The sequence below is a fragment of the Cotesia glomerata genome, linkage group LG10, assembly GCF_020080835.1.
Source record: "Cotesia glomerata isolate CgM1 linkage group LG10, MPM_Cglom_v2.3, whole genome shotgun sequence".
NCBI lineage: Eukaryota > Metazoa > Arthropoda > Insecta > Hymenoptera > Braconidae > Cotesia > Cotesia glomerata.
This window is the reverse complement of record NC_058167.1, coordinates 7,636,069-7,659,825: the sequence shown is the minus strand read 5'-3', so window position 1 is coordinate 7,659,825 and position 23,757 is coordinate 7,636,069. Positions and strand designations below refer to the sequence as shown.

The 23,757-nt window shown below is 29.5% G+C and overlaps 3 protein-coding genes and 2 long non-coding RNA genes across 7 annotated transcripts; 4 read left to right on the top strand and 1 right to left on the bottom strand.

The window, feature by feature from the left end:
- Positions 1 to 1,941: 1,941 nt before the first annotated feature.
- On the top strand, positions 1,942 to 5,789 carry LOC123273296. Its single transcript, XR_006511303.1, has 3 exons — positions 1,942 to 2,318; positions 2,381 to 2,996; positions 5,614 to 5,789. It is a non-coding gene; the product is annotated as an uncharacterized LOC123273296 (long non-coding RNA).
- Positions 5,790 to 7,900: 2,111 nt separating this feature from the next.
- LOC123273295 lies at positions 7,901 to 9,787 on the top strand. Its single transcript, XR_006511302.1, has 3 exons — positions 7,901 to 8,324; positions 8,406 to 8,501; positions 8,595 to 9,787. It is a non-coding gene; the product is annotated as an uncharacterized LOC123273295 (long non-coding RNA).
- Positions 9,788 to 10,127: 340 nt separating this feature from the next.
- On the top strand, positions 10,128 to 12,674 carry LOC123273241 (protein phosphatase 1 regulatory subunit 7). Its single transcript, XM_044740588.1, has 5 exons — positions 10,128 to 10,305; positions 10,388 to 10,575; positions 11,222 to 11,418; positions 11,499 to 11,970; positions 12,055 to 12,674. Exons 1-5 carry the CDS (start codon positions 10,272 to 10,274, stop codon positions 12,226 to 12,228), a joined length of 1,065 nt encoding a protein of 354 aa, XP_044596523.1. The 5' UTR covers positions 10,128 to 10,271; the 3' UTR covers positions 12,229 to 12,674.
- A 1,069-nt stretch (positions 12,675 to 13,743) lies between these two features.
- Positions 13,744 to 20,911, top strand: LOC123273247 (serine/threonine-protein phosphatase 2A catalytic subunit beta isoform). Of its 2 annotated transcripts, XM_044740600.1 has the most exons (7): positions 13,744 to 14,064; positions 14,757 to 14,966; positions 15,508 to 15,771; positions 15,941 to 16,113; positions 16,192 to 16,299; positions 17,300 to 17,409; positions 20,554 to 20,911. In XM_044740600.1, exons 1-6 carry the CDS (start codon positions 13,963 to 13,965, stop codon positions 17,370 to 17,372), a joined length of 930 nt encoding a protein of 309 aa, XP_044596535.1. In that variant the 5' UTR covers positions 13,744 to 13,962; the 3' UTR covers positions 17,373 to 17,409; positions 20,554 to 20,911. The 2 variants fall into 2 exon arrangements, with proteins under 2 accessions (XP_044596535.1, XP_044596534.1); XM_044740599.1 differs by lacking the exon at positions 20,554 to 20,911 and having other exon boundaries at positions 17,300 to 18,042.
- On the bottom strand, positions 20,090 to 23,177 carry LOC123273245 (graves disease carrier protein homolog). Of its 2 annotated transcripts, none has more exons than XM_044740595.1 (8): positions 22,915 to 23,177; positions 22,611 to 22,841; positions 22,167 to 22,259; positions 21,971 to 22,104; positions 21,681 to 21,866; positions 21,463 to 21,619; positions 20,538 to 20,679; positions 20,090 to 20,475 (listed from the first exon to the last, which is right to left on the bottom strand). In XM_044740595.1, exons 2-8 carry the CDS (start codon positions 22,669 to 22,671, stop codon positions 20,298 to 20,300), a joined length of 951 nt encoding a protein of 316 aa, XP_044596530.1. In that variant the 5' UTR covers positions 22,672 to 22,841; positions 22,915 to 23,177; the 3' UTR covers positions 20,090 to 20,297. The 2 variants fall into 2 exon arrangements, with proteins under 2 accessions (XP_044596530.1, XP_044596529.1); XM_044740594.1 differs by having other exon boundaries at positions 22,919 to 23,177.
- Positions 23,178 to 23,757: the final 580 nt, after the last annotated feature.

The window sequence follows — 23,757 nt, the reverse complement described above, 5'->3', positions numbered from 1 at the left end:
GAGAAAGAGGCTTTGTCATCCTTTTTCAGCGGAGGAGAGAGTCCTGGGCTGCACAGAGCGTAATGTAGTTTACCTAGAGTACGCCAGAGCATTAGAAATTGCGACCCCCTATGAGGCGATATACGTTCTGATCCACTTCCTGATTTTTTGAAGACGTCCACCCAGCAAAGTCCACTCCTATACGTTCTCCATAACTCGATATGAGGAACACTAACACTCGCCCGCTTATTACCCGCAGTCCCCGGCTCTGGATCTGGATAGAGCAAGAAAACTTTTATCTTTTAACGAAAAATAAAAAGGCGTGTTTTATACTGGACACAAGTTAAACTAGTCGAGTGCTCGTGGACTCGCTATCAGTGCAGCATCTACGCCTTGGATTGTGCTAGCTTATAGCTTCTATACATAACTTAACTACATACTAATCCAATTTCTCATTTCTCGAGGACTATAAATAAAAATAAAGAGAGATTTAACACAGAGTTGACTACTGACTGCTCCGCAAGAACATAACCGATATTAGTACGTGTAAATATGCGTCTACGCTGCTCCATTTTCCATTTCGATGCCAGAGCTATCAAATTAACACGTTCACTGGAGATCTTTGATGGAGAAAGATCGGTTTTTAATCTTTCATATATATATATATATATATATATATATATATATATATATATATATATATATATATATATATATATATATATATATATATATATATATACTAACAGAGAGCTCTTACTAATGCTAAATAAAGCTAAGCCCGAGATTAAAGCTTAAGGTTTAATGTTGTGGTTGTTCTTGGCTGTCTTGGTTGATGTGGCTTCCGGTTTACCGTCTAACCGTCTGCTAAAGCAGTATAATAGCGATCGAGAATCTGAATCGCTAATAAAAAAATCCCACGTATCGTTTTCATGCATGTACGCTCGTTAATCCCGAATAGAACGACTTTTCCTATTCTACAGTTCCTGACTTTTATTTGCGGCTAATTGAGGCTATTACTCGACGTGCTCAATAATACTAAATAATTCTTGTTTATTTTATTCCATAGCAATACCAGCGCCGACTTGGATTTCTTAGCTACTGACTATTGATGACTGCTCGCTCGGGTGAAATTTTTATTTTATTGCCGGCTTCTTAACCTTTCGGGGTGAATTTTAAAAAATTAATTATTTTGTCAAAATTTTTTTAGATCAACTTAACACGTAACCTCGAGTGTTGTTATACGGCAACATCCAGTCGGTTTTGGAAAGTTTAAGATCATCTATCTTTGTGGAGGCGCGGTACCGTGTATTGAACCGCTTGGAGCGATATGTGCTCAAGGATCCCTCGAAATAAACGCGGAGATAGAGTTTAAGATTGAGGTAAACCAGCGGATTGAGGCTACAACAAGTTGAGCAGTCGCCTTTACTTGTCCGTGGGAAGGATGAGAACAAAAGTTTATCCAAGGTCTTTGCCGGAAGTTATATATTTAATATCACTGACATAGGCATAGACATCGGTATCTATTTGCTATTTTTCAGACGCCTCGTCTATCTAAAAACAAAATAAAAAATTTAAATGCCGATAAATATTATCGACATTCCTTGTAATTTGTGATATTTAAATTCCTTGCAATGATCAATCCTTATAATTATTTTATGTTAAATTTAAACATTATCTTCGAGACCTGGATACCTGGAGTTGTTTTAAAAATTCCCCCTGAATACCGGCGAATACTCGGTAAAGCCCAATACATTAAACAATTTACTGGAAGACAATAATGTTTACACTTGGTAACATCGACAATGAATTTAATCCAATAAATTCCGAGTACAATGGACTTTAGTTATTTTTTGTTATCGTATCGTGAATAACCGCCTCTACCGTAAAACACTTGGACAAAATACATAACGCAGCGATTTCTTGGGTCCAATTGTCCGCTTACGCTGCTGTGTGTGTCAGAGTGCACTCGGAATAAAGCAACAAAGACTACAAATGAATAACAAAACTTTTAAAATAAAAATAAAAATAAATAAACGAGCAAGAATGGAAGAAAAAGAATAACGCGATTGCGGAAGTGTCGGGACGATCGATAGCCTCAAGAGTGACTTCCTCAATCGGGAACGGGATAGTCGTCGGCAGGATCGATAAATCCAGAGGCGATATTAGTCGCTGATCCAGTTTATATTGTCTTTTTTTGTCTACAGTCACAACTTTATAATTTATTTAATAGTTATTTAAATTTTATAAACTTACAGACTGATTTATACTCCGAAAGTAACTTTCGTTGAAATTCTATGATCTCCATGCAGCGATTTGTCCAACTACTTTATTTACAAGTACGTAAGAATAATAAATTATTTATTCAATAATGGATCCTGTTAATTAAAATTATTTGCAGACTCTCGAGAGCATGACCAGCAAAACGTCAAACCCGTCCGCTGTGATAAACAGAGTCGTTAAATTAATCCTCGACAAATTCACACATTTGGTCTCTTGGTAATCAATAATTGCGATAAAAGAAAAATAAAAATGAAAATGAAATAACAACAAAAGTTAAGCTCCGATTATCACAAATTCTTAATCGAATTATTCATCACAATTATCTATTTAAACAATATCTATTGTCGTAAACCAATCCGAGTTGGTCACGACTCGAGATAGTTTCGTAATTGATAAAGACTCCTGAGAAATTGATAAGTGCACATAATTACGATAATAGCGGTAGCATTATACCTTTATACCTTTTGTGAAGAAGCTCTCTGAAAAAAAAATGAATAATAAAATGTAAAAGATGGGCCTGGTCTAGATTGTTCTGGATAGAAGGCTAACCCGACAATGCTCAGCTTATCTTTTTACATTTTATTTCATTTATTTCTATTCTCTCGTCCATTCTTACGCTACCACGATTATTATTATAACAGTAGGCTGGTCAACGAGTAGCATTAAACCTAGTAGTCGCTGTTGTTGCTGCTGTTGCTGTTGTAGTCACCGTATGGTGTCCTGCAATCATAACGGTACTAAATTCATTCCTTATTCAGATGCTCTACTATTATACGACCATAATTATATTATATTTTATATATTATGATTTTCATTGTATTTGATTACAGTAAAAATATTTATAGGTGACAAAAAAATAGAACTGAATAAAAAAATTAAAATACATTTAGATTTTTTAATAATAAAACTTCTCTAGCTGATAAAATTTCGATATTAATTAACACATATAATCTGAGGACTTTAATAAAATAAAAAAAAGTTAATAGACTTCATTTGAAGTGATGAAAAATGTAAAGGCAAATTATCAGCATGTTGAAAAGTGTAAACCTGCAAGTAAGTACAAATGTAGACTCTTCCTCGAAGGCTTAGATAGATAAGCGTAAATTTATATAGATTTTTTCTTGAAGTTGTCTTCATTAGTCAGGTATTGGCGGCATCATTAGTCTCAGAGTTAAATACCGATACCGATACACAGAAAGGATATACACCAATGAGAATCTAAATAGATCGGACACTTGATTCGGACGATTATAAGTATAAATGGAAATGCCGAGGATCCAATAGAAGAACTGGTTTACTGATGTCTCAAATCCCATCCTACATATATAACTCCAACTTTCCTTATTCTTTGAAGCTTCGTCTAATTAACTGCCCGTTTAATTATAAACACTTACCTCTAGAACTCTATTAGAGGTAGTTTTACGCAAATAGCCTCGCTATTGCAGATTACATTATACAAAATCCGTAAAAGCTTAAAATTACCATGTAATACCCCCATAATCTTTGGGTTGATGGTATAATCCTAAGATAAAGAAAGAAGAAAAGAAGAAAATAATAATAACAACAAAAAGAGAGTAGAGTACAACACACACGTGATTTATAAAACTACGGGGTCGTTTTCTTACGTCCGTTTAATTCAATTGCGTAATACCCTCTAGTGCATCAATTTTTTCTCTCTGCTCGGTTTATTCGTATGTCGGAGGTTTGAGCTGAGAGTGTGCTCGTGATACATGCGATGGCGCAAGGGAAAACGGTGTATGGACCACGCCGATGATTTTATACACATTACAGATCCTTACACTACTCTACTTTTGAGCGTGTATTTATATATATAGTGTAAAATTAATATATATAGATATTTATTAAGCAAGTTGTGTTAGTCGGGCGTGGTCCCGGTGGCCATGGAATGCGCTCACTTTCACCAAGAGACGCGAGAGAGCCAAGTCAACTCTTTTTATTTTTATCAACAAGGATAAATGTATACATTGGTCTTTTATTCGTCTAGTTGCGGATATACAAACACGCAGATCACCTCACCAGGACCTTTACTTTATTCTATTTATCAGTAGGTATTTTAAATTGCCATGTGTTCTATTATATATACATTTGCCGTGTGCAACTATAATAATAATAAGAATAATAAAATAGTGGATGACAACAACAGCAACAGAAACAGAAACAGAAACATTTAATGACGGCCAAGAGAAAGAGGAATCACACACGTGTAAGACTAAGATACTTGCCAGTTTTAACTCGCTATTTGGCTTTCTAGACGTGTAGTGTGCAAAGAGACGTTTTAACGTCGTTGTAGAGCACCACTACGTTATGTACTCCTACGTGACTCCACCCGTGCAGTACTGATACAACAACAGCAACAACAACCTGGAATCGAGATCACTCGTGCATGGGATCCAACTAGATCGACCTACCGCTCTGCTGATATACCCAGTCGCTGTTATTATTTTTATTTATTCAGCTAAACTCCTAATAGACGCAATTTTTTTATCCTCTCATTACTTGTCACACAGAAAGAAAAATTTCTTGACTGGGGAACAAAATTTTTGGCTCGAGAAAATTTTCGGGTGCCTGAAGGAAGACCGAAGTTGTGTTGGCCGAAGTAAAAATTTTTCTTGAAATTCTATTCTTGGCGGAAGTCATTTTTTCTTAATTCAAATTATCATAAATACTTGATATGATAAATTTTTATATTTAATCAAGATTTTTAGATACTTTAGGAAAGCAGCGCCACTTACTTCAGCTGAGAAAAAAATTTTCTCACCTTGAGAAAATTTTTCTCTTGAATATTTTAAACCCATTTTATATTATTTTAGCATGCAATTATACACATTGAATGAAAAAAAAATGATTCAATATTATTTGATCTTCCTATTTGACATATTGATCAATAAAAATATCAATGAAAATTTACTTCTATCGAGATATTTAATTTTTTGGAGCAAGAGAGAAATTTTCTCAAGACAAGAAAATTTACTTCTATCAAGAACAAAATTTTTTGGAGCAAGAGGCTGAATTTTCTCAAAACAAGATTTTCTTGACTTAAATAAATTTTCTTGGATCAAAATACGTATTTCTTAAAGCAAGAGAATTAATTTTGTTGGAATAAGTGAAATTTCTTGTGTCAAAAAAAATTTTTTTTGCTCAAGGAAATAATTAGGAAGAAAAATAATTTCTTGGCTCAAGTGAAACTTTTTTTCTGTGCACATAATCCAATGAATCTTTAATAAAAAATAATTTATTGCATTCCCAAAAAAACAAACCTTGTTATGTATTATATAAATATATAGAGATACAGAAGCTATTTAGGCAATTATATCTTTATTTATGTTTAAGCAATCCTCGAGGAAATGTGCAGCAGTTTTTGCGGATGAAAAAATTATTTGTTGCAGAACCGGATGGTGATGATTGCACGTCAAATTATGAAACGGCAAGATTAATTTGTAAGTAGTTGACATCGTCTTTAATTGTGTGAGTCTACGAGAGGATTTAATCCCATTTAAGTGTATAGATACAACATATCGTTTTTTGCTGATTTAATTACCACTTATTAATTTTTAGGTTTTAATAGAAGGAGTTCCGGTCATTTAAAAATATATATATTAAATAAATTATCCAACCGAGTAATTTAATTTACTAATTAAAAGGAAGCAATTTATTTAATAAATCGATAATTAAATCGATAAGATTAAAATAAAAAATTCAGGAGCCAAAAATGATATAGTTTGTTTAATGATACATTATGCAAATCCGATAAAAATGGATCGATAATAAAAAAAACGGAGAGAAGGTGAATGTGAATGTGAATCAATGATGGGCGAGGCCTTGGCGGGATTTACATCTCCAGTATTCACCATCCAGCATTCACAATAACAGAGTAGAGATGCATTGGGAAGTTCGATAGTATACCGATCCAAGGTGTATTCAGATCGAAAGCCTTCGCCCTGGTGCCCGACAACTGAGTGGCTTATAAAGATAATTGATGCACCGAATTGCCGTGAGATCTCAACTGGTATCGAGGAGGCTCTGATATTTCGTAACTCCTTTTTATTTAATACGGACGTGTATGTACGTGAATATACATACTCCAAGTCCGAGAAAAGAGAATAAATAAAGTTAAGGAGAATGAATAAAAGTGAGTAGAGGCGGTCTGTTGTTGGTATACCAAAGTAGCTCCTCTGCCCCTCAGCTCCTCTTCACAGGCAATGTTAAGTTCGGCCAAGGGCAGTCACGCTCTTCTCTTCTTAAATCCCTTTCAGTACTTTCAGTCGAGGATGATTACTCCAGTATTACTTGATCCGTTTACACTGGGTTTTTATTCTTAATTTACCTTTTTGTTATTATTAATTCCGTCATTACCAGCCGGCTCCTCGGTTATTTTTTTTGCGCCCTTGATGGACAGATGAAAGTTTTAATCAGAATCCGTTTGGCAAAGTTGACGTATTTCATGTGTAAAACAACAGCAACAAGAGTGCTGATGCCACCCTGATTCTCTCTGGCCAGAGCATATGGCTCCAGTACAACGGCTTATCTTTAAAGGATTTGCGCAATTATTTTTTGTTTTATTTTATTTTTTTATTTGAAAGTCTCGTGGCGAAAAGCAGATTAATTGACGCGTCGATTCCACTTGTGTCGAGGAAGCCCCAAATAAAATAAATGCCTACTTGGACATGCAATTAAACGATGACCGGAGACTAAGTACGGTGTCAAGCCTCAAATTATCGAATCCAAAGGCGCATTAATCTTTTATATGTATGTAGGTACTGTGATTAAGACGCGTTACTTTATCTGACGTTATTGATCGTTGAATATTTAAAAAGTACCATTATTTTTATAAAGATTATTTAATTGATTAATGCCAACAATTAAATTTTTTTATTAGAAAGTTTTGAGTTAAAAAATAGCCGAAGATTGAAGCAATTAACAAGTTAATGCTGGTGATTGTCCAAAAGATATATATTATATATGTTATAGATTATAAATATTTAGTTCGAGTCTCGAGTGATCGATCAAGCGAGAAGATTATAAAATTAACATGTAATGATAGGAGAGTGTAGAATAAAAAGAGTCTAACGTAACTCCTCCCTGAAGCCGAATCCGGAGTAGTCTCACTCGGGAGTGCAATAATGATAATGATATTAAAAATAACTATATCTGGTGTGTAACTATGTAATGTAAGGAGAAGGTAGTTTAATTTCGCTTTCGAAACCCCGTTAACTCGATCGATCGATGTCGTGGATCACTCAGAGGCCGTTGGCTTCTCGATCTTGGCATTCCGCCGGGTGATTTACATTTTTTAAAATATCTTTATTATTTAATTATCCATGTATATATATATTTTATCTCTCAGAAGAAAATTTAACCAAACTTGCATTGATGAAAACATTAAATCCAGTCGTGAGGTCATGGGAATTTTTAATGAGACCCCTAGGGCTTCGGTAATTTAGTTATTTTATTTTCTGGGCCAAAATCCTCACGAATAATCGATTGTCTTTTCTTACGTAATTTCTTCTACCTTGTTATTCTTCGAATTTCAATACTCGGATAATTATACCGCATTATCCAATTTATTTATAAATATATATTTTTTTTTGTTTTAAATTTAAACAAAATTTAGATCTCTGTTGCGTAAACGCGTGAGTCTCAGCATTGTATCCAAGATGTCTCGAGACACCCACGCACTTAGACACTTCAGACAGTCTGAATAGAATAAAATTGAATAGGATAAAATGAAATAGAGTGGAAGATAATAGACCGTCGTGGACTCATTGGAGGAACTGGAGGATAAATAGATAGATTGGAGACTTGAAGACCAGGCGTAGGTATCAGTATACTAGAAAACACTCCGGAAAACACTTGATACCATGATTTAGATGTACGATTCAGAAGAAATACCTGAAGCTGAAGCACACATCGGTGATTTAAATTCTCTGAAGATCATGCGCCAGGATCAGTACTAGTTATTCTCATGGAATAGCAGTCCTCTGGAGGGTCTGATGGATATACGATCGAGCTGAAGCTAGAGACCAGGGCGTGGTCCGTTTTATGTAAGTTTCAACACATACTAATATACAAATCCATCTATATTTATATCTCTATCTCTATATAATATCTATCTCTATATGTAGCTCGGGGTTTTTTATTTTCGAGAACAGAAACTACCTCGATTACTCGCGCGAGTCGATACTTCTCGAGCACCACATCACGAGGTCGTTTTTATTAAGGTACTTTGACATTTTAACTATTTATTATAATATTAATGTTCATATATTTACTATTTACTAATAACAGTATGATTATTATTTTTTACTTAACAGGAATGCAAAAAATTAATAATCATAATTGAAGAATGAGATGGGTGTTTTTTTTTTCATAAAATGTATTGAATAAGAATGATGAAATAGAATCTCAAGAGTTGCGTTGATAATCGCAGACAGCTGACCAGTCAGTCTACGGATCGAACACGCGAAGAAAAATCGTGGGAATTTTCCGAGGTACAACATATAATACTCGCTATAACTAAATCAAAGCGGAAGCTCAAAGTTACAATTAAATTCACTCACACATACCTTCAATAATAATTGAGATTGTATGAGCAATATATATATATATATATAAATCTATAAATGAATGAATAAGAATAAGAGAGTGGATGATACACTCTGCGTGGGCATTGAAATCATTACATTGAGGCTCAGCTTGTACGCTTACAGATATTTATTAAAAATATTTGTTACATAAATCTTCTTCAAGATAATTAACATGATCAACTTGTTAATCCTTGAAGACATTAAGATGTCCGTGCAACGATTATCTTCAATCTCGTTCGATTAATAAAATAAATATTTACATTTACGAATGTCGGCGTTAATTCAGAGCACAGAAATATCGGCCCTTAGTGATCATTATTTTTCTTCTCTCTCTTATTTATGTATTATGCAATTATAAGAAGCAAAGTGAGGCCGCGGCAAATAAAATCTAGCGAGAGATACTAACGGATTAAAGATTAGTGGGTGTGTTGCAGGTCGATACGGGTGCGCGGCCATGCGTTGAAATGAAAGGAGACGCGACTGCTGGACTCGGAAAAATTTATTATTTTTAATAACTGTCTATTTACACTCGTTAAAGAATCTCCCTTCTGAGAAGTAATCCTACTAAGTATTTGCGAGCGCAGATGATTGGATTGAACTATTGGTTTAATCATTTATAGTTGGCAATAATCGGTGGTGCGTATAGAGAAATTTCTCAACCGCCACCCAACAGTTATTTCTTCTTTTATCAAAACATCTGAAGGAAAGCTACGGATTTAAAGTTCTAGCCGCGGTTTTCTCGACCTTAATATTATTTCAAAATAATATTTTTTTTTTGTAAACTGTCACTATTTCCTAATTCTTTATCGAAACTGACCATCGTGGAGAATAAAAAATAACCATAACTTTTTATTTCATAATATATGATTTATTTGTTGATATATTTCGGAATTTTATTATTAAACTAATTGTTCATTAATCATTTAATATATCAAATAAATGAACTCTTTCTTTTATAAATAATTTAAGTTTTTTTTCTATGAAACTAAAATTAGCAGACATTTAATTGTTTATTTTTTTTTATTAATTAAATAATGACCAAAAAAAAATATTTTTTAATTTTTACTTAATAATTTTTTCAATAAAAAAAATTCTAAAATTTTTTAGATGTCAGCTAACTTAATTTTCATTTTTTTTTATTAACATTATCTGAAAAATATATTAAATATTTTTTATTTAAAAAATTGACAGTGAATTCAAACTTCGCGCTAAAACTAAAGTCAAGTTTTCATTAAAGTAAAAATAAATACACTGCACTGACAAAAATACTGTTTATGTTGCATGTGAGAAGATCAATGAAAAAAAAGTAACAATTTAATAGAATAGAGTTATTGTAATAAATATAATTTATAACTGCTCCAATAATCAATTGGTGTTGATATTTTTTTACGTAATCACGATCAAATGGAGACCAAGAGTGATAAATGTGTTACCATAGGTAATGTTATTAAATTACACACTCTAGCAGGTTATAATTATGATAAAATAGTTCTACGGTGCTTATATTCGAGTTTATTTAGGAGATAAATTTGAGGAAATAAAAGCTGAAGGTGAAGACAACAGACCGTCAGTACATGACGACGCATCCGGTGGCCTAGATGACAACGGAGCTGATTCTGACAGTCATGCTGAGCCAGATGACCGTGAGAATGATCCTGGCGATGGAGCCGAAACTGAACGGATATGCATTTTGGATCCTGAGTCAGAGGTATGACATTAAATTTAGCAGTCATTTGACCACACACAAAAAACAAATTTTTTGCGCCAAGAAAATTTTAAGGAAAACGAAAGCTATTTTGGAGCAAGAAAAAATTTTCTTGGCTCCAGAAATTTTGATTTAATTCGAGAAATTTTCAACCTTCCTTAGTATTTTCTTGAGCTAAGAAAATTTACACTCTAGTCAAGAATTTTTTTTCTCAGTGCATTTTTTTAACAAGCAAATTTGTTTTGAAAAATTATTTTTAAAAAAATTGAATTTTTGATTTTTTTTTAATTTTTATATATCAATTTTTTTTGTCACAATTTGGTACAAAAATTCTTAAAATTATCATAACACTGAAGTTAGCCGTCAGCTGTCAATTTTAAAAATTTTTTTAACAAATCAATTACAATAAAAAAATGCCTCTAAAAATTTTCACTTGTCATTTTTATTAATCTTTACATGTGGAACTTTTTAATTATATTTTTTTTATAATAATTTAATTGCTATAAAATTCTAAAAAAATTTTGAACATCTGTCAACTTCAGTGTCACAAATTATCACTTATCTGCTAAATTAATTTTCATGTCAGAGGTTAATATTTATTTATTTTTTTGTCATGTTTGCTTATTTTATAATTATTTAATAATTTAAGGAGCTTGATTTCAATCACGCAAGACTCACCAAGTTGGAGAACCTCGAGCCGCTGACAAAAATACAAAAATTATGTTTCACCTGGAATTTGATAAAAAAGATTGAGAATCTTGATACACTCGTTACTTTGGTTGAATTAGAATTACGGGACAACCAAATTACTGTCATTGAGAATCTGGATGCTCTTGTGAATCTTCAGTAAGTGATTATTTAAATTATAGGTTTAAAAAAATTAATTTAAGCCTTTTATTAATTGAAACTTTTTAATTTAATTACAGAGTTCTAGACATTTCATTCAACAGAATTAAAAAAATAGAAAACCTTGATCGACTTACGAATTTGCAAAAGTTATTTTTATCTTCCAACAAAATAACAAAGATTGAAAATATATCGCATTTATCAAATCTCACAGTATTGGAGCTGGGTGATAACAAAATACGTTCCATTGAGAATTTAGAGAACCTAACAAACTTGACCAATTTATTTTTGGGTAAAAACAAGATATCGAAAATAGCAAACTTGGGTCATTTGGTTAATTTACAGCTGCTGAGTTTGCAGAGCAACCGGATTACCAAAATTGAAAACTTGGAGACTCTGACACAGCTCGACCAATTGTATTTATCAGAAAATGGACTTACTTGTATCGAGGGCTTAGAAAACTGTAAACTCTTGACCACGCTCGATGTTGCTTTTAATAAGCTTAAAAAAATTGAAAACATCAAACATTTGGAATTATTGGAAGAGTTCTGGGTAATTTTTTAAATTGATTTTTTCGAATACCTTCTGTGATTATTATTGATTTCGTTAATTTAATTTAATTATTAATGTTTTTAGATTAATAATAACCAAATAGAAGATTGGAGTACAGTCGACGCATTAGCCGAGAACAAGAAACTCCAGACAGTTTACCTCGAGCACAATCCGATTGCTAATGACCCGAGCTACCGACGAAAAATAAAATTACTCTTGCCGTGGCTAGTTCAATTAGACGCGACGCTTTGCAGATAAACAACCCTAAGCCTTAAAAAAAATCAAATCGTCTCGTCCAAAAAAACAGTACCAATTTTTCAAAGTTAATTCATTTTTTTACTTAAATGTTTAAACGTATTAATCAACTCGTATTATGAATTTAACAGTATAAAAAATACTTTCCATGTTGAATAATAAATAATCCAGTTAAAGAATAATTAATTACCAAAGTACTGAAAGTAATTAAAGTAACCTCAAGTTAATCAACAGCTTCCGCGTGAATCAAAGTGTCGAAAGTTAAAATTAATTAGTTTTGACAAAGCAAATAATATTTCTTTACTATTTTTTAAATAATAATACTCTCTTCGATTTATATAAATGTGTGATAACTCTGCACCATGTTATTTCGACTGTGTCGAAAAAAATTTACCGTCAATGGCAACTGTAATTTGTTATCAAATAAATGAACAAGAATTAAAAAAAAATTATATTTTAATTTTTATTTTATCAACTCTTTAAATAAAATTAATTTTACAAAAAAATCAATATCTATAAATATACAGCTTATTTTTTTATTCAAACGTAAATTACAAAAAAAAAAAAATACACGACTCTATTTACTGCTGAAATTATTAATGAGAATTAATTCAGCAGATATTTATTAAATTTTTATAATTTTTGTAACAAATTATCGCAAAAAAATTGACATGTAAAAATTAAAAAAAATAAAGAATGCAATTTTTAAAAAATAATTTTTCGGAACAAATTTGTTTGTTAAAAAAAAAATAAAAAAGTTTTTAACTGACTGCTAACTTTAATCTCATTTAAATATTAATAAAAATTAAAATAATACTAAAGTTAGCCGACGTTTTTAATTTTTTTTTATTAATTAAAATTACTTTAGCAAATATTTATTCAATTTTAAGAAGTTTTGTAACAAATTATGATAAAAATAATGACATGTAGAAATAAAAAAAAATAAAAAATGTAATTTTTGGAGCAAATTTGTTAAAAAAATTGACAAGTGACTTACTTTAATGTCATAAATTAATGAAAATTAATTCAGCAGATATTTGATAATTAAAAAAATTTTTTTTACAAATAAATTGTGGTAAAAATAATGAGAAAAAAAAATTGACATGTAGAAATTAAAAAAAATTAAAAATGCAATTTTTTTAAAATAATTTTTTTAACAAATTTTTTGTATTAAAAAAAAATCAAAAAAATTAAGTGGCAGCTAACTTTAATGTCATCATAAATTATTTATAGTTTGAAGCGTCATTACATCAATTTCCTAGTTAGTATTGCTTTAAAAATAATAACTCTAAAAACAAACATCTACGAGATGAACAATCGTAAATTCGAAACTCCCGGGAGTTAGTTCGAGGATCTCCGCGCTTCTTCCCGGCAATAGTGAACCGGGATTCGCCAGTCCTGGTGTCCACGTGTTTCAATTCGCCGATTCTTTAAAAAAGCCGCTGGGATTAGTCGATTCGGCGTTTGGAGTTGCTGATGGAACGCGTGCGCAGATAACAGCCTGTGACGTCACGCACCGACGGCACTTAACTAAAGTATCAGATCTCGAGTCAGCCATTTTGTGACTGTGTTAATATCAAGGATCGTGATTATTATTTAGTGTTGAGTGTGCCGCTTATTTTATATTATCTTAATCTAAATGATTCAATAAACAAATAAACCCATTATCTGGTCTTCTTACTCTACATGTACTGAGTGTTAGGCTTACTTGTAAATTCATATATTTAGATTTCTACAATGGAGGATAAAGCGTCACTGAAAGAGCTTGATCAGTGGATAGAGCAGCTAAATGACTGCAAACAACTGACAGAAAGTCAAGTTAAAACTCTGTGCGACAAGGTATCAGCTTTATTATAATTATTTATATTTTTTTAGATAGTTACTTTTTTTTAACAATACTTTTTTTTTTTTTACGAGTACTCTGCACTCTAGTCAATTGTCAAGTTTATCTAATCCTAGGTATTGAACGTGCTCTACCACCTCGCTCACCAATATTGGGCGGCATGTCATAATTTATCACCTTCACGCACCTTTTTTCAATTCTTAAAAACAATAATTACTTTTATTTTAATCCTTGTCTCATACTCAATAAAATCCATATTTTCTGATATTTATTTAACTCCATTTATTTTCAGCAACAAATATAAATAACTCATGATTGCTGATAAATAATAACATTATTTTTTTAATTTAAACAATAACATGGATTATTGATTAGATTACATTTTTTTTCAATATTGATAATTATTCGATCAAGGTATCGACACTGCAATCAGTCATAATTAATTAGCCACCTTTTTTTCTTTAAATAAATTAAAGATTAAATTTTTAATTATTTTTGTTGAACAAGTGTAAAGTTGTAACTTACCACAGGAAAAAAATGTAATCAATAACTGATGTGTCATCACTCAGCGTATCATATCCTCTATAAAATATACGATATAAGATTACAATTGGTCTTAATAATAGTTAATAAATATTTATGGTACTTTTTAAATATAATTTTTTTTTTTTTTTTTTTTTTTTTTAAGGCTAAAGAGATCTTAGCTAAGGAGTCAAATGTCCAGGAAGTAAAATGCCCGGTGACAGTATGTGGAGATGTCCACGGACAATTTCATGATCTGATGGAGTTGTTTAGAATAGGTGGTAAATCTCCAGATACAAATTATTTATTTATGGGAGATTATGTCGACAGAGGTTATTATTCTGTCGAAACTGTAACTCTACTAGTGGCACTTAAGGTAACAGATATTTAATTACTAAAACTTCCTACTTAAGTGTAATTACCCACTCCAAACAACTATGATTCATAAAATTGCAAATAATAATCGTTAAATCAATGACTCCAAAATTTTAATAAAAATTTTTCATTTTATAAATATTTACTCAACAGTGCTAATAATTATAAAAGCACGTGATCATAAAACAGTACAATTGTTATTATTATTAAAAGATTATCACGTGTGAATAAACAATAATATCTTACAAGTGTTAATTATAATTTTTTTTTTTAAACTAAAAGTAACTATTTTAATAAATTGATACTTATTATAAAATATTGATTATAAACTATCAATTAGTGATTATCAATTACTAAAAATTTTTATCTTTTTGTTTTTTTTCTTCTCTCAGATCTCTTAAATCTATCTTTTCTTTACAAATACTATTTATTGTATATAAACATTTCTAAACATTTTATACATAAAAATGTAACATATTCTTGTAAATTGCCGAAGGCATTTCTTTAGAAATAAATAAGTAATAAATTTTAAACTGTTACAGGTGAGATACAGAGAAAGAATAACTATTTTAAGAGGGAATCACGAATCCAGACAAATTACACAAGTTTACGGTTTTTACGATGAGTGTCTACGCAAGTACGGAAATGCGAACGTCTGGAAATTTTTTACCGATTTATTTGATTACCTACCCTTGACTGCGTTGGTCGACGGTCAAATATTTTGTTTGCACGGTGGTCTATCACCTTCCATTGATACCTTGGATCACATTCGTGCTTTGGACCGTCTCCAAGAAGTACCACACGAGGTAAAATACTTGATAGTTTACTCACAACAGCCTTGTCGTTATAAATAAATAATATCTGCCGGCAGAAGCTTACTTTGTTAATAACAACAATAATATTATTATCAATGAATGAATAGTTACTACGACAGCGTATAATATTGTATGAATGACATTTATTTATAATCACCAGGGACCAATGTGCGATCTATTATGGTCAGATCCGGATGACAGAGGAGGATGGGGCATCTCACCTCGTGGTGCCGGTTACACATTTGGCCAAGATATTTCTGAAACATTTAACCACTCCAATGGCCTGACTCTTGTATCGCGAGCTCATCAGCTTGTTATGGAAGGCTACAACTGGTAAATTATTTATTGTTTTTTATTTTTTCTGTTTCATCATTAAATATTTATTGAATTTTTTTTTTAATTTTTTTCTAGGTGTCATGACCGTAATGTTGTAACAATATTTTCTGCACCTAATTATTGTTATCGTTGTGGTAATCAAGCTGCGATTATGGAATTGGATGACGCTTTGAAATATTCATTGTAAGTATATTAAGGGAGGAAGTCTATGTAAAAACCTCAAAATCGTTCATTTTTTAAAAATATTTTTAAAGGTTATAAAATAATTTTATTGTTTTTAAACTTTAACACAACTTTATTGAACCTTTCTAGAGTACAAAAGTAATTTTTTTTTTTCCCTTTTAAAATGGCGACTCAGGATAACTTTTTGTTGGCTGCCTCCGATGCGGGGTCCCAAATTGTTCTATTTATCACTCATTAACCATTTATTTGAAGCAAAAAAAAAAGTGTTTTCTTTTTAGAACACATTAACGGAAAGGATAAACCTTAAAAATTCAAAAAAAAAGTATAAAATTCAATATAAAATAATCCTTTGAAAAAAAGTCAAAACTTGGGGCTATTTTTTTGACATTTTTGACTTCAAAAAAGTATTTTATTAACGCTAAGTATCTCAAATTTTAGGTTTATCCTTCCGGTACACGGAAAGAACAAGATGACACTGGATATCATCCCAGATTATACTCAGTGATATCTGTGGTGAAAAAAAATTTCAGATAGCTAAAAAAAATCCAGATTATACTGCGTGATATCTCGATTATACTCATTGCAATCTGGATTATACACTCATTATTATCTGGATTATACTAGCTACTTGTTCTGTAATCTTGTTCTTTTCGTGTAGTAATGTAGAGAAAGGCCTCACCAAATTTCGAACAAATCAATCAATAACTTTTTGAGTTACAACACGAGCAGTTTTTAAAAATACAGTTTCGAGATAATCGCGTTTAAAGTTACAGTACGCACTACAATACGCACTCCGGCCGCTCCATTATAACTTCGTCAATATTCGAGATTTTATTTTTTCCTCACGTTAGTAGATGCTCAACATACTATATTTTAAGATTATTAAAAAAAAAATCGATTTTTTGAAAATTTTACATGGACTTCCCCCTTAAATGTGTGAATGATTTCTTAAAAGTCAACAAATAATTATTATTTTATTCTTGTTTGTTTGAAAAAATAGCCTACAGTTTGATCCAGCACCACGACGTGGAGAACCACATGTCACCAGGCGGACACCGGATTACTTCCTCTAAGGAGTTAAAATATCCAGATGATAGATTTAAAACTAAGGTAGGGGCATGGAACGACGCTGGTTTAATAGTGAAGCCATTAAAACATAATCTTTTATTGATAATAAATAATAAAATGTGTAAACATCGGTAATAAGTTTAGTAAGAAATGTGTTGTTGAGTTTGTCGCTTATGCCGGCAACGCGTGAGCTATTTTCTTACATAAACAAATCCATAGATTTGATCCCAAGTATTTTAACTGTATCATCACTATTACATGGCCCTTTATCAACATTAAGCCGAGTAATGTGACTAATTAAATAAACGCCTGCGTCTCCATTAACATGTACACACCACACACATACTAGACATGTAGACACACTACTATTTTACACATTAAGTAACATTAATAAATAAATAAATAATAATAATAACAATAAATAAATATAAATAATATTGTACACATGTAACAACTTTACCGGTACGATAATTCTTTTTTTATTGAATTACCTAATTATCAATCAATCGCTTGGATTTTTTATCAAACTAAACAATTTAAAAGAGTAAACCTCACACATCTCGATTGTATTTAGTGCCCAAGAGTCTCCGTTTTGTTATTATTATTTAAATTTAAAATTTATTTTCAAGTATTTTATTAAAACAAATAAATAAATTGTAATAATTTTAGTTTAAAGAAATACGACAAAATTAGCGCATGTGCTCGTGTGTCAGCTCATTCAATACAATCCGCTCTGTTAAATTGTATAATCGCGATGTAATTTCAGTATGTTAACTAATTGAATGAATAAATAAACTAAATACGGATAAGGATTGATGCAATAGTGAGTTGACTCGTAATACAACACACAATAAATTAATAATAATAATATTAATCGTGTAATTGAAGATTTAAATTATTACAGTGATTTTATTTTTTATTTTCAATCTTTTTTTAATGTATAATTAACATTTTTATTTAGAATACTCATTAATAGGCACTAGTTTATTTCAAACCATAAAATAATAAATAAAGTAGTTTACTATTTTTAATTTTATAAAATTTCATTGACTGGTTGTTAGTAAAAAATGTTTTCTATTTATATTATTAATCAATTATTTTTTATAATTTAAATCTTCAGTGACCCGATCACTAGCGTTTAGCTGTCGTTTCATGAATTTAACTGTAACAGAGTTGTTTATTATATTTCATTGTAACTTTAATTATTTTATTAAAGAAACAACTTTGTTAATTTAAAATTAATACTTCTATATTTTTTTTCTGTTTTTTTTTTGACTCTGTTTAAAAGTTTTTAATTTCCATTTAATCATTGCACTCTTCCCTGCCTTGATTTATTTTTTTCCACTATTTAATAATTATATATATATATATATATATATATATATATATATATATATATATATATATATATATATATATATATTTATAATGATTATAATAATAACTATAAATATATACACATAAACATTATAAAATTTCATTTTGTCTAAAAATCATTGAATCATTTTCTTGTACTATTTCTATGTAAAAACATTTTTTCACTGATTGATTATTAAACAAAAAATACTTTTAGTATTTTTAAAAAGAAAATCAATAAATTTAAGACGATGTAATAAGTAAAAATAATAAAATGTAGTAAAACACTTTTGCATCAGATCCCCCGTAAGCGAGCTATGATTAATAAAAATAGTTGAAAAAAAAATAAATGTGCATTTTTGAATAGCATATTTATTATTTAATAAATTATCAACAATTATTGATTTTTAATTGTTCATAATAAATATTTGATGATCTTTTCGCTGAGTAAGATAATAAATAAGAGTTATTATTGATTAATTGATGCTTATGGTGAATAATAATATAAAACAAGCAAACGTATGTAACAAAAGCCAAATCAGCCCTGCGTTGTGTAAAATTATTAAATAAATTTTATGAACAATAATAATAATAATTACTATTAAAACAACAAATACTGACACGTGATTATATTATAAAGATACTTAAATATTATTATTTTTTACAATAATTATCATTGTATTGCCGTATAATCACGTGTGTTTAAAATTATTGGCATTGTAAAATAAAAATTTGTTAAATTAAAAATTTTATTCATTTTTTTTTAGTTATCAATTTTTATGATTTGAATTATCCACTGTATTAGTTGTTTAGAGTGGCTTTTAAATAAAAATAACTAGGTATGAATACTGAGATGAACGTCGAGTGTGTAGATGCGCATTATTAGTGTTTAATTGTAAATTGACATACAAACAAGTATATATAAAAAATTAAACCGTCATTGACGGTGCATTTTTTTTCATTTTATATTTAAAAAAAATGAAATAAAATACTTAAACAGTCTACATATGTTTAAATTAAACATAACTTCATTTTTTTCAAATGCAAGACATTCATTACTTTAATATATTATTATTATGATTATTATTATTATTATACAAATAAATGCATATTGAATTTAATTATTATTTTTAGTTTCTTTTTAAGTCTTATCACTTTAGTTATTAGTTGAATTCATTGAATAATTTAGATTAAATAAATAGGACGGTCATTTTTTTCCCCTTAATTGGCATTTTTTTTTAATTTGCTGATGCTTAAATTTTTTTGCTTGTATATAATTATACTTATATTAGAGGTTTTACCTTTTACAATAAATTTATAATTTTTAATATAAAATTTAAATTTATTATTTATATAAAAGTCAGCATATAAAATATATTAATATTATTTTTTCTAAAACGTACTTGAGGTATAAAAGTGCAATTACTTATTCTTGCTAATGCAACACTTACAAATACAAACAATACTACCAATATATGTCTTTAAATAATAAATATAAATTAATACCTAAAAAATAAAAAAAAAAATAATAATAAAAGGTCATAAAATAACCTTGAAAATAATTAATAAATAAACTATGAAATTTTCATGCCCGTGTCCAAGTCCAGCATCTGTTTCATTAATTCATAAGTTGTGAAGCTAACAGACACCATCGGTACAGCACGTAAATAATTAATACTCATCCCGCGGTACAGTCCTTTAATTATTCCGTTTTCCAGATAGATTAATTTGATCGTCGAAATCATTCCCGACCTAAAAAAAAAAAAAAAATTATTAAATTAAATAAAAATGAAAAAATAATTATAAATAATAACCCGTATTTATGTGTAGCCGGATTCATCATGGCTAATTGCATTCGTCTTCTGGTGACATCGAGCGGATAAGAGAAGCTTTGTGCCACAGCACCAGCTATTCCCCCACACAGTAATTTTCCTGGCATTGTTAAGACAAGCCCACCTGGTAAACAAAAACTCGAAATTAATGGATACTTTATTTTAATCGAGCATTCATTTTTCTACTTCTACTGTCTATTTTGTTAATTATTATTTATTACTACAATTATTAATTAATATTGTTAATCTTTTTAATTAAATTTCTCTCTATCGATATTTAACATTTCTACTGCATTTCATTTGATGATGTATCTGACGCTAATTGAATAATAAAACAAACATGTACCGACAATTAATTCTTTTGATTTATAAATAACAATAATTATTATTTAATACATTTTTTAAAGCCGATAGTATACTTTAATATTTATTTCATTCTAAAAACTGGTTTATAATACTTCTAGATTTTTTTAGTTAATTGGCTATCCAGTTTAATACAACAATTTTTTCTTCAATTTTTATTTTTTCGTAATGTTGTTAGACCGGAAGAAAGTTAGTGTAGAATAATTTTTTTTAAATTAAACTATATGCCAATCAATTGCTCTTTAAATGCTCTATTAGAATCCGTAATTGCTCCACGTATATTACTACTAGTTAATTTTTAAAAAATTTAATTTTCGAAAATTTAATTTTGCTGTAAATCCTAAAATATTCACTTTCAACAATTTTTTTTGCTCAAAGAATTGCTTTCAATTTGCTCTATTAATTAAAAAAAATATTATAATTTGTTAGCCTGTATTTCCTTCCAGCCATAAACAATTTAGCGACAATTCATATCTAAATTTGTCAATAAAGATAAATTTAAAAGAAGTTAAAATAATAATTATTATTATTATTGAATAATTACCGGTATTTCTTGGACAGTCGTCACACAGATAGTGCGGCAGGTACTTCATACAAAAAAATTTAAGGTACTCAAAAGAATAAAATGAAAAACCAGCGTAAGGTATCATTCCAAATATCGTTGGCCAAAATCCTCGGTACAACGCCAAAAATCCTCCTTCCTTTAATCATTTAACTTGATTAATAAATTAATAATATCGATTTGTAGTCAAAAATACTCACATCCTTAAAAATAGACACCGCTGTGTGAATAATGCCGCTGTAAATATGTTCCCCGGTTACTTGAAATGCTAATCGAGCTCTGATAGTATCCAGAGGATACGTCAGAGTTACTGCAGTAACTCCAGCACTGGATCCAGCGAAAAATTTATCTATGTGAGAATTTTTACCGAAAATTCTTCCCATATACTGAAAAAAAAAATATTATTTTTTTTATTTAACAATATTAATCTAAAAATAAATGACCTGAGACACAATTGTTAAGTAATTTAAATAACAATAAAATAATGAACCTTTTTGTACATTTCGAAAGACGTGTACTGTGTAGCTGCATACGGAAATATCCTAATCATTTGAGCAAAATTTCCTTTGTACAGTGCAAAGAATTTTTCTTTCAATATTATTTCTTTCAAGCCAGAAAATACGCCTACAAAAATAATTATAAATAATATATATTAAAATAATTTATAATAAAATAAATAAAAATACCTAGATGCTTGTAATGATTACTGTGAGCTTGCAAAAGAATTTTAATTCTATCTAACGGAGCGACAGTAGTTTTGGAGCACATTCCCGCAACACCTGCAATTAAACAATTAGTCACTGATTAAAATAAAAACAATGGATATTTAAATAGATAATTACTCCCGCGTAAATTGTGTATTTAATATATGAAAATTAATTTCACAGATATTTGATAATTTTTTTAACAAATAAATTATGACAAAAAAAATTATTTAAATTAATTTAGTAGATATTTAATTTTAATTTTAATAATATTTTGGACAAATAGATTATAACAAAAAAATAAGAAAAAAAATTGTCATGTAAAAATTTTTAAAAATAAAAAATGCAATTTTTTGAAACAAATTTGTTTGTTAAATTAAGAAAATTGTAAATTGACAGCTAAATTTAATATTTAAAAAAACTCACCACCAGCAATCAAACTTTTAGCAACAAAGTGTAAATTATTTCTCTCCTCAATTAGGGCCATTTTTGGCAGCAAGAGAATTAATAACTTTTATTTAGAAAGCGGATAAATTCCTGTACGTGTCGGCTGTCCGCCAGTGATGTTGATGATGGTGATCACTCACTACAGCTAACATCAACTATTGTAACAACAACTGTCACGTTGATATGCGCACGCGTCTTTTAGTTTTTTTTCTAAATCAGAAAGAAAAAAGATCATTGACCTTGTTCTTATCCATGCGAACGAATATATTAAAATTATGTATACTTACGAGTGGAAGTGGAAGCATGTATGCTCAATCCAGGTTATGGAAGTTGTACGGCTTGTACAGTAGCTTCTATACGCTTTACTGGGTGAAAGTCGAAATAACAACCAACTCTCTTATTTTTATCAAGTGTCTTCACAAACAACAAGTACATTAAAGTACTTTTATCACATCACCGCTCCTATTATCAATTAATAATTAAATAAATCAATAGCCACAACATGTCATTATGTTATCTTAGTTAATTTGATTCAATGATTTATTTTCATCGGGTGTTACATCAGTGGCTTTTCTTATTTTATTTATAACAGCTTCACTGCGAATGCGTCCATTTGAATATATTTTTCCCGCGCTTTCTTCTAAATCTTTTTATTGAATTAATTATTTATTGATAAGTATATAAAAATTTATAAATTAATTGTAAATTATAAAAAAAAAATAATCGATTATTAATTTTAAATTGTAAAAATTAATATAAATATTTTGTAAAAATTAATATAAATAATTTTTTAAATTAAAAATATTAGTTTAAAAAATTTTGAACTCCATTTAAGGTAAAAGCCCCAATAGATGATCACGTACTAGTATATGATCACTCCATGTATTTGTATATCTTTGTAAATCTATATTCACAAATATAGGTATACAAATACATGGAGTGATCATATACTGGTACATGATCATTGAGCTTTATGCAAATAAAAATTTCAATTTTCGTTTTTTATAATATTTGTTTGTAAAAACAAGAAAGATTTTAAAATTTTAAATTGAAATTCCCGCTTTTCTCCGCACAGATGTCGGTAGCTGTAAAATGATGATTATCGCGTCCATTATCTGTTATAACC

What these genes read in the sequence shown, in the direction of transcription:
- LOC123273241 (XM_044740588.1), top strand. Translation starts at nt 10,272, where the DNA reads ATGGAGACCAAGAGTGATAAATGTGTTACCATAG. An exon ending in TGATAAATGTGTTACCATAG is followed by an intron (nt 10,306 to 10,387) that starts GTAATGTTATTA and finishes GAGTTTATTTAG; the next exon opens with GAGATAAATTTGAGGAAATA. An exon ending in GATGCTCTTGTGAATCTTCA is followed by an intron (nt 11,419 to 11,498) that starts GTAAGTGATTAT and finishes ATTTAATTACAG; the next exon opens with AGTTCTAGACATTTCATTCA.
- LOC123273245 (XM_044740595.1), bottom strand. Translation starts at nt 22,671, where the DNA reads ATGGCCCTAATTGAGGAGAGAAATAATTTACACTTTGTTGCTAAAAGT. An exon ending in TAAAAGTTTGATTGCTGGTG is followed by an intron (nt 22,260 to 22,610) that starts GTGAGTTTTTTT and finishes GTTTAATTGCAG; the next exon opens with GTGTTGCGGGAATGTGCTCC. An exon ending in CCGGCTACACATAAATACGG is followed by an intron (nt 20,476 to 20,537) that starts GTTATTATTTAT and finishes TTTTTTTTTTAG; the next exon opens with GTCGGGAATGATTTCGACGA.
- LOC123273247 (XM_044740600.1), top strand. Translation starts at nt 13,963, where the DNA reads ATGGAGGATAAAGCGTCACTGAAAGAGCTTGATCAGTGGATAGAGCAG. An exon ending in TCCAAGAAGTACCACACGAG is followed by an intron (nt 15,772 to 15,940) that starts GTAAAATACTTG and finishes TATAATCACCAG; the next exon opens with GGACCAATGTGCGATCTATT. An exon ending in GTTATGGAAGGCTACAACTG is followed by an intron (nt 16,114 to 16,191) that starts GTAAATTATTTA and finishes ATTTTTTTCTAG; the next exon opens with GTGTCATGACCGTAATGTTG.